The sequence below is a fragment of the Neomonachus schauinslandi genome, chromosome 5 (assembly GCF_002201575.2).
Source record: "Neomonachus schauinslandi chromosome 5, ASM220157v2, whole genome shotgun sequence".
Classification (NCBI taxonomy): Eukaryota; Metazoa; Chordata; class Mammalia; order Carnivora; family Phocidae; genus Neomonachus; species Neomonachus schauinslandi.
The window spans coordinates 45,362,258-45,370,961 of NC_058407.1; the positions used below are offsets into that span (position 1 = coordinate 45,362,258).

At 35.6% G+C, this 8,704-nt stretch overlaps 1 protein-coding gene across 2 annotated transcripts in view; it reads left to right on the forward strand.

The window, feature by feature from the left end:
• ZFC3H1 (zinc finger C3H1-type containing) overlaps positions 1-7,563 on the forward strand; it is a 52,123-nt gene extending 44,560 nt beyond the window's left edge. The window contains exons 28-35 of one of the 2 annotated variants that reach the window (XM_021678658.2): positions 1,561-1,671; positions 1,956-2,060; positions 2,193-2,358; positions 3,436-3,536; positions 5,376-5,477; positions 6,107-6,146; positions 6,393-6,455; positions 6,585-7,563. In XM_021678658.2, coding sequence (XP_021534333.1) covers positions 1,561-1,671; positions 1,956-2,060; positions 2,193-2,358; positions 3,436-3,536; positions 5,376-5,477; positions 6,107-6,146; positions 6,393-6,455; positions 6,585-6,722 — 826 coding nt within the window. In that variant the 3' untranslated portion in view covers positions 6,723-7,563. The remainder of the gene's footprint in view (positions 1-1,560; positions 1,672-1,955; positions 2,061-2,192; positions 2,359-3,435; positions 3,537-5,375; positions 5,478-6,106; positions 6,147-6,392; positions 6,456-6,584) is intronic. The other variant, XM_021678657.1, reaches the window with a different exon arrangement.
• The last annotated feature ends 1,141 nt before the right edge of the window (positions 7,564-8,704 follow it).

An 8,704-nucleotide genomic window follows, 5' to 3' on the forward strand; every position in this document is an offset into this window, starting at 1 on the left:
AAAAAACAAAAAACTAGATAAGGTAATTTTCATGCATTTCAAGTCAATTTCAAGATTAGTAGATAGCCACAAAAGTTAACTTGGGGATTTTATTCATTTTACTGAAGTTAGCCTAGGGATGGAGTCTTACATAGATTAGATTTGAAGTCATCTCTTACGTCAGTTTTCAGTTGACAAATCTAGTATCTTTAGAAGTTAAGTGATTAACTCATGGTAATATAGCTAGTTATGGCCAAGTTCACAAGATGATAATAACCTGACTTCTAAAGATTTTATTTTTTTATTTATTTATTTGAGACAAAGAGAATGAGAGAGAGAGAGAGAGCACATGAGAGGGGGGAGGGTCAGAGGGAGAAGCAGGCTCCCTGCTGAGCAGGGAGCCCGATGCGGGACTCGATCCAGGGACTCCGGGATCATGACCTGAGCCGAAGGCAGTCGCTCAACCAACGGAGCCACCCAGGCGCCCCGATAATAACCTGACTTCTAGATGTCCCACTTCTTCCTTTGCTTATGGTTCCTCCTGTCCTCTGCCACCATACAACTTCTCTAAGCCATTAAAACTTAGTTCCTTGAAATAATTTTTAAATCCAAGAGATCACTGTATTTCCTTTAAAAACGTTACTCTTGGGGCGCCTGGGTGGCTCATTCGTTGAGCGTCTGCCTTCGGCTCGGGTCATGATCCCGGGGTCCTGGGATGGAGCCCCGCGTGGGGCTCCCTGCTCAGCGGGAGGCCTGCTTCTCCCTCTTCCTCTCCCACTTCCCCTGCTGTGTTCCCTCTCTTGCTGTGTCTCTATCAAATAAATAAATAAAATCTTAAAAAAAAAATAAAATAAAATAAAAAAATAAAAACATTACTCTTGCAGATGTTGGTAAATGTTGTACACACAAATTCAGATATATTGGGGAGAAACCTAAATTAGAGTCAAATAGATTTCTTTACTGATTGACTTTATAGAGTCTTTAATATCCTATTAAATATCCTACTGTGGCTTTTTAAGAGAGGGCTGTAATTTTCAGTATTTCCCAATCCTATTTGATCATGGTCCTCTTTTGACAAGTGCCTTATGGACTAGTATGTTACAGAATATACTTAGATATCATATCTAAAATGAAACCTATAGTGCTATGTATGTAAATGAGAAAGAGATTGTTTTCAGATGTCAAGTTTTATAACTCTTAAAGAACTTTTTTTTTTTACAAGAAAGTATAGATTTTGTGGGAAAATTTTAGAGACATGGTAATCCCATTTGTTCTCTGTTTTTAATTAGCTTTAATTAGATGATTATGGGGTTTGTTTAATTTGGGGGATAGAATAAATTCATTTTGAAGAGGAGTTACTCGTGTAGGTATAAAAGAATAGACTGTGTGATGCTAGAGATGTGACCAAAGCAGTATGGTTATACATGTGAACACAGTCTCAAGACTCAAAGTATTTCAAAGACATTTAAGTTGAAGCAGAGGTGTTTTTGTTTTGTTTTGTTTTTGTTTTTCTTAAGTATTAGTAATCCATGTGTGCATAGGCATAATTTCAAACAGAGGTTTTGTTTTGTTTTGTTTCAGGTATCTTTTAAATATACCAGGACCACTTGACATTCCAGCCCGTTTATGTAAAGGGAATTTTGATGATGAGTTGTTTAACTACCAAGTTCCTTATTTGTGGCTGATTTACTGGTGAGACATTATCTACTGTGGAAAGAAGTACTGCATATTAGACTTGCACTTGTTATTTATTACTGAATTATACTGTATTAAAACTAATTTGATGTTAAAGTCAATGAAGCAAAATTGAAGGGATGCTAAGGTTATTATAGAAGAATACATTATTATAGAAGAAACCTCAAAAGAAGGATTCCATTGTAATAATATCTGTAATGTTTAAAATAATACTTTGTCATTCCTTTACCTAATTGAATTGAGCTGTAGACATACAATGTTTTCCTTCATTTTTTAAACAGCCTTTGTCATCCTCTTCAATCAAGTATTAAAGAGACAGTGGAGGCATATGAGGCAGCATTAGGGGTGGCCATGAGATCTGATACAGTGCAGAAGATTTGGATGGAGTAAGTTTAGTTCCTCTTAATAAGAATGGGATTTGGAATAAAGGGATATGGCGGGGAAAGGGGTGATCACCTTTCTGAGTGAGAAAAACACTGACTTAATTATTCTAAATTACAATATTTTTCTTTTGGCAGTTATCTTGTCTTTGCCAATAATAGAGCTGCTGGATCCAGAAACAAAGTCCAAGAATTCAAATTTTTTACTGATTTAGTGAATAGATGTTTGGTTACAGTCCCTGCCCGATACCCCATTCCTTTTAGCAGTGCTGATTACTGGTCCAACTATGAATTTCATAATAGGGTAAGAACTTAAAACTTTTCTTCTTTAGATATTTGCAAAAGAAGGGGACTTAAAAAATGACAGCAAAACTCTTGTTTTACATCAAGAGAGCTTTTCTTAGGACCACTTTTGTAGCATTTACTGTTATTCTTCACCGTGTTTCCTACTTATGACTTAAATCTAGGAACAGAGCCCTTTTAAGTTAAAGTAAAATGTGCATATTGATATATTTAAGAAAATTTAGCATTGAAGTACAATTGAAGTGATGTTAAGGTTTAAGACATATTAAAGAAGAAAGATCGATAGAAGTAATTATAATAATATCTGTAATGCTTTGCATGATAAGTTGGAAATTTTACTCAATGAAAAATTCCATAATGTACAGTGTAGATACTTTTTTTGGTTACTATTTTGTCAAGTGAATATTAGCTATACATAGGGCATAAGAAAGCTGAAATTACACGCTGTTTAGAATTTTAATAGTAGAATATGACTAATGATATATTTATAAGGTTATTTTCTTAAAGGAAGCACAGGTTTGGTTTAGTTTATTTTCAGAGACCCCTTTCATTTAGTGCATGTAGGCTAAAAGCTCCTGTTAGAGCTCCATGTAGACTAAAACATATATGTATTTTATTTTATTTTTCGGTGGGATGGTTTTGTTGCTAATCAGGATAACCAATTACTATGCTTTGTACTTCTATGCCATTCTTTATCCCAGGATCTCAAACCACTTTATGGACATTAAGTCATTTACACACGGGCATTCCATGAGCAAGATGTGGCAGGTATTATTAGTCCTATGACTTGCCCAGCTATACAGCAAGTAAAGGTAGACTCAGGAATGTAAACCCAGACTCCTGGCTTCTAGTCAGTGTTCTCAGTCCATGGCTGTCATCACTAGATCATATTTCCTAATTCATATTTGGAAAGTCACTAATATAATTAATGGTAGGAACTGTAACTCACAGCATCATACATTATTATAATTTATACATTCATGTCTTTTAAAGACCATTTTGGTTTTCTCATTAAAACACATAGATAATTGGATTTCACATTTTGTTGCATTCATTTTCCCCCCCTCAACCTTTACAGGTTATTTTCTTTTATTTGAGCTGTGTTCCAAAGACTCAGCATTCCAAAACCTTGGAACGGTTTTGCTCAATTATGCCAACTAATTCTGGACTTGCACTGAGGTAAGAAAAAATAAAATTATTTTTGGTCTCAGCCCAATAGCACTTCATATAAAATTATTTTTTAAAAACTTGATAAGAGTTGTCTGTTCTTTAGCATTTTCTCATTTGATACATACTACTTCAGTTTCAGAGTTGTTAAGCAATATACAGCTATTCATGTAAAAGTCAGTATAAAAATCTGGTCACTTTAGAAAACTACATTATAAGGGGCCTATGATTCAAGTAAAGTTATCTGCGTTCCCTAAGCACATACCATCTGTCCTTAGCACATGCATTATAAGCAGTAAGCATTTTTTACATAGCAAAGGAATATTACTTAAAAGGTATGTAAAGTGTTAATGGAGATAGCAGCCAACTATATATATTTTGGTTACTATGATTTGTTTTCATGTATGTCAGTCAGTCTCAAGTATTATCATGCATCAGAGTCTCCTGGGATGCTCATTTAAAATATAGATTCCTGGGGGCATCTGGCTGGCTCAGTTGGTAGAGCTTGTGACTCTTGATCCTCAGAGGTCGAGAGTTCAAGCCCTACATTGGGCATAGAGGCTGCTTTAAAAATCAATTAACTAAATAAAATATAGATTCCTGAGCTTGAGCCCTCAAATACATTTAGAAACACTTATCTAGGGATTTCATACATTGAATTAGAGGGAGACTTCTGAGCATTTCTTTGTAGTTTCTCTGCTCTGACAGAGTAAACTTATTCTCACCCTCAAGAATTGTGCATTTTAATTCAAAATGGTACCCTCCATGCTAATGCTTTGGCTTCTGCTTGTGCAGTCACTCCCACTGCATCAGTTGTGTCATGTTTCTAAGTTTGTTTTGTGGATCATAAGGTACCTAAAATATTTATCAAATATTTCCTTGTGTTTTAAAGTATTTCCATTCCATTTAGCATGTATGTGGGAAAATGGTATGAGATTGAAAAAAATTTAAAGGCTTAAGGCTATGACAAAAATTGTGTTTCATAATAAAAATTCTTAGTAAGCATTCCAGTCTGCAGAAGCTAATACAGAAATTTCTATTATAAAGCATCACCTTTGGGGAGCCTGAGTGGCTCAGTCAGTTAAGCATCTACCTTTGGCTCAGGTCATGATCCCAGGGTCCTGGGATTGAGCCCTGTGTCGGGCTCCCTGCTCAGCGGGGAGTCTGTTTCTCCCTCTCCCTCTGCCCTTCCCCCGGCTCGTGCTCTCACGTGCTCTCTCTCTCTCAAATAAACAAAATCTTTTTAAAAAAATAAAGCATCACCTTTGGTAAAACATGAAAAACAGAAAATGTCATATTTTGACTAGTATCTGTTAGGATAGGCATTTAGGAATACAGGTAGTTTAATTGTTGGTTTTGATGATAGAGCTCCACTTGCTGTGTTTTGATAGTTATTTCCTTGTGGTCATTCTTGTCTTTTTTTTTTTTTTTCCAGAATAGAGAACTTAATAATTAGTCACTGTACTTACATTTTAACCCAAGAAACATTCATATTTCATCTACTCTGTTTAATAAAGAAAGAAAAATACAAGGAAATTATATTAATATATCAAGTCATTATTTTCAAAAATTTGGGGGAGGGAGCGCATGGAGTGAGTGCTTTAATAAGAATATGTAGACCTATTTTAGTCTGTTGAATGTGGCATGGGCCTTGACTGGGCATCTTACTAGTTTGCCTATTCCTTTCCCAGGGCAGTTTTTGTAAGAGGCATTTACAATCACTTGCTGAATAGTCTTGAGGGAATTTAACTGATCAAAAATTACACCTCATCAAACATTCTGCTCATAGAGCACATTTGGGGTTCCCTACACTTGCAATGCTTTGTTCATTTTCCTGAATGTACTTTGCAGGCTACTTCAACATGAATGGGAAGAAAGCAATGTTCAGATTCTGAAACTTCAAGCCAAGATGTTTACATATAATATTCCAACATGCCTGGCCACCTGGAAAATGTAATGCAGCAATCATGTACATGTTTTTATAGCTATTGCTTTTATTTGTAAGGTTTGCTCCAGACAGGTAAATCTGAAATGACATCTTTTTTTTTTTTTCCTGGACAGAGCTCTAATTTAGATTTATTTTTGGCACTTGCTGAGCTTTTCTACTGAGAGTAAGGGCGTGCTCACTAACAATTGCTTCTAAAAGCAGAATGGATGGAGTTTTAATTTTTTTTGAAGCAGAACATTTAGATAACAGTACTGTTATCAAACAAATCTGTTATACACATTTTAAGACCATCTTTTTTTTAAATGTGGGGTTTTCCCCCTCTTACAGATTGATGTCTTCTTTCTTTTAAAGGTATTATTAGTGCCAGGTGTTTTTACTAGTAATTATGAGTATTTTTTACGAACGTTATTTATTTTCAAAACACTGGTCTGCTTAATTCTTGTAAAGTTGATAAAAATTGTTGAATTTTTCTTTTCACTATAGGTTACCCTCCTTGGAAGTTTAGCCTGTTACTTTCAGGAAGTTTTGTACTCAGATTCCCACAGTCAGTATTCTGCCAGTGGTAGTATCTCATTTCGTTCAAAGATATATAAATTTGTCTTCTCCCCTTTCTATATTCCTTTTTTTTTCTTAGAGCCATTGCTGCTGAGATTGTTCTAAAGGGACAAAGAGAGGTAAGTTATGATTGATTTATCAGATGGGTCACTTTGTTTTTAAGCTGTTCAGCCCCTTTTGTTGACTTCTCCGTTTAAAAGGATTAAAACATAAATGTTTATGTGCTAAGAGCTCTAAATGTTTGGAAACTTGAAAACCCAATGTAACCATTTTGTATATTATGATGTCCCAGTGAAATAATTAGGATTATAAACATGTTTTTTATCATGTTTCCTGATGGAATTGTGTGTATATCTATCTTATAGGTCCACCGTTTATATCAGAGAGCCTTACAGAAGTTACCTCTTTGTGCATCACTGTGGAAAGATGTAATGCTTTTTATCTTTTATTTCATCTTGAAGTTTTCCTATAAATTTTCTGCATGTGCCATATCCATTGATGTGGTGATGCTCAAAATCTAGCTAAGTCTTACTTCTGTGCTTCCCTGTCTTTTACAGCAACTCTTGTTTGAAGCATCAGAAGGAGGTAAAACTGATAACCTGAGAAAACTAGTTTCCAAGTGCCAAGAGATTGGAGTCAGCCTAAATGAGCTCTTAAATTTAAACAGTTACAAAACAGAAAGCAAGAATCACTGAACACTGGGTGCAGTCAGTTCTAAGTCCTTATAATAATTGCCAAAATTATTTGAATGATCCTTCAAGATTAGGCTGATCCCTGGCTAAGGTCTGCGTAAGGCAGACAAGCATTACTGATCATATCAAGTCCCCTACAATATCCTATCCTCAAAACCGGAAGCAATGAACATGACCCTCTTCGGTTGGATAAATGAACTTCCTGTTTGGCCTACTTCTGGGCCCTGCCAGATTCTCATAACATCATGTACGTAAGTATAGTTCCTCAAAGTGACTGACATTTATTTTAATTTTGCTTTGTTTTTGTTTTTATTTTTTACTTTTCCCCCTTTCTTTATGTTGTGCTATTCCTGATTCACTTGACACTCTCTGATGCCTGAGAGATTCTTGTTTGGGATTTAATTTCCAGGGCTGTGTTTACAAGTAAAATGCAGGCAGTCCCTTTTAGTTCTTCTTCTTTAAACCTTTTGAGATTCTTCATTTCAGGATTTAAAACTTAAGCAGTCCATCTTAAGGAAAGTGTAACTGCCATGGCCACAAGTCTGCTAGTTGCACTTGAATGCTCTAACAGGGTTGTTTATTGCCCTTTCTACGTTCTGGACTCCTTGCCGAGACTGTTTAACTTGAAGATTAAAGAAACTATTGCAAATGCCAGTGCATCAGAACCTAAGAGTGGTCAAATATTATGTGCAATTTTTTTGTAAAGAAATTTTAATTTATAATAAAGTTTAACAGTTTAAAGAACAGTTAATATTCGAACTGCTTTGTATTGAAATACTACTTTGTAGTATTAAAATTGTTTATAAACAAAATATTTTTAATATAAGTTAACTTTTTAAAAAATGTTGCTGTCTTTATTCACTTTTCACACTGGTGGGAAAGGGTTGAAGTAGGAGATACGGATTTTCCCTGTAACTATATCCTAACCTGCTTTCCTATAAAAAGTTTAGTGACTTTTTAATTCACAAGATAGGTTCCCCTTCTATTTTGAGGACAGTGAACACATAGGTTTGCATTACCATTAAATCCCTCGTTCTCAAGACCCAGTGTTTAGAAAGTATCTCTCAACTGTAGTTTGAATGATTTGCTTAGTGACAGGCTGTCTTATGTTCAATATCAGTATGACCACATATAAAGAAGACCTTGCACTTTTTTTTTTCCCAGTCTGTAGTCAGTGGTTTGCACCTGGTAGAAAATTGGTTAATGACACAAACAAACACACACCACACACACTTTCACAAATCTGGTTTTATAGCCACAATTCAATCTAACTGTTGGGAGACAGAGCAGTAGCCCCCATGAAATAGTAGGCAAATTTGTACCTCTGTACATTTGTATAATGCTTAGTCAAAATAAAACCATGTTTTGAGGCCCCACTATGTGCCTACCAGATGGTGCATATTTAGCTAGTAGGTGCTGTTGGGTGAGGTCAGGAATGAAACCCACTTGGCTAGTGTTTTTCATTAAATCAAAAAGAGGCTGATTGATTTTTCTCTAAAACCAAAGAAATTTGGGTAGAAGATCATATTCTTCCATTTTTATGCATTTAGCTATTTAACCTTGAAAGCTTTTCCTGCTCTATTATTTGAAAACCATTGTTAGGTCCTTAGAAAAATTTTTCCAGTCTGTTACCTCATAGTGTAACAGTTTTGATGTTAATAGCTTTAAGTGTCTCAGTAGTTTTTTGAGACAGTGCTAATAAGTTTTGAACTTCTGTATATTCTTTTTTTTTTTAAAGACTTTATTTATTTGACAGAGGGGGACACAGTGAGAGAGGGAACACAAGCAGGGGGAGTGGGAGAGGGAGAAGCAGGCTTCCCACAGAGCAGGGAGCCCGATGTAGGGCTCGATCCCAGGACTCTGGGATCATGACCTGAGCCGAAGGCAGACGCTTAACGACTGAGCCACCCAGGCGCCCTGAACCTCTGTATATTCTTAAACTTACCATTTGTTGCATTAACAATTGATCAGCAGTAACTTTTACA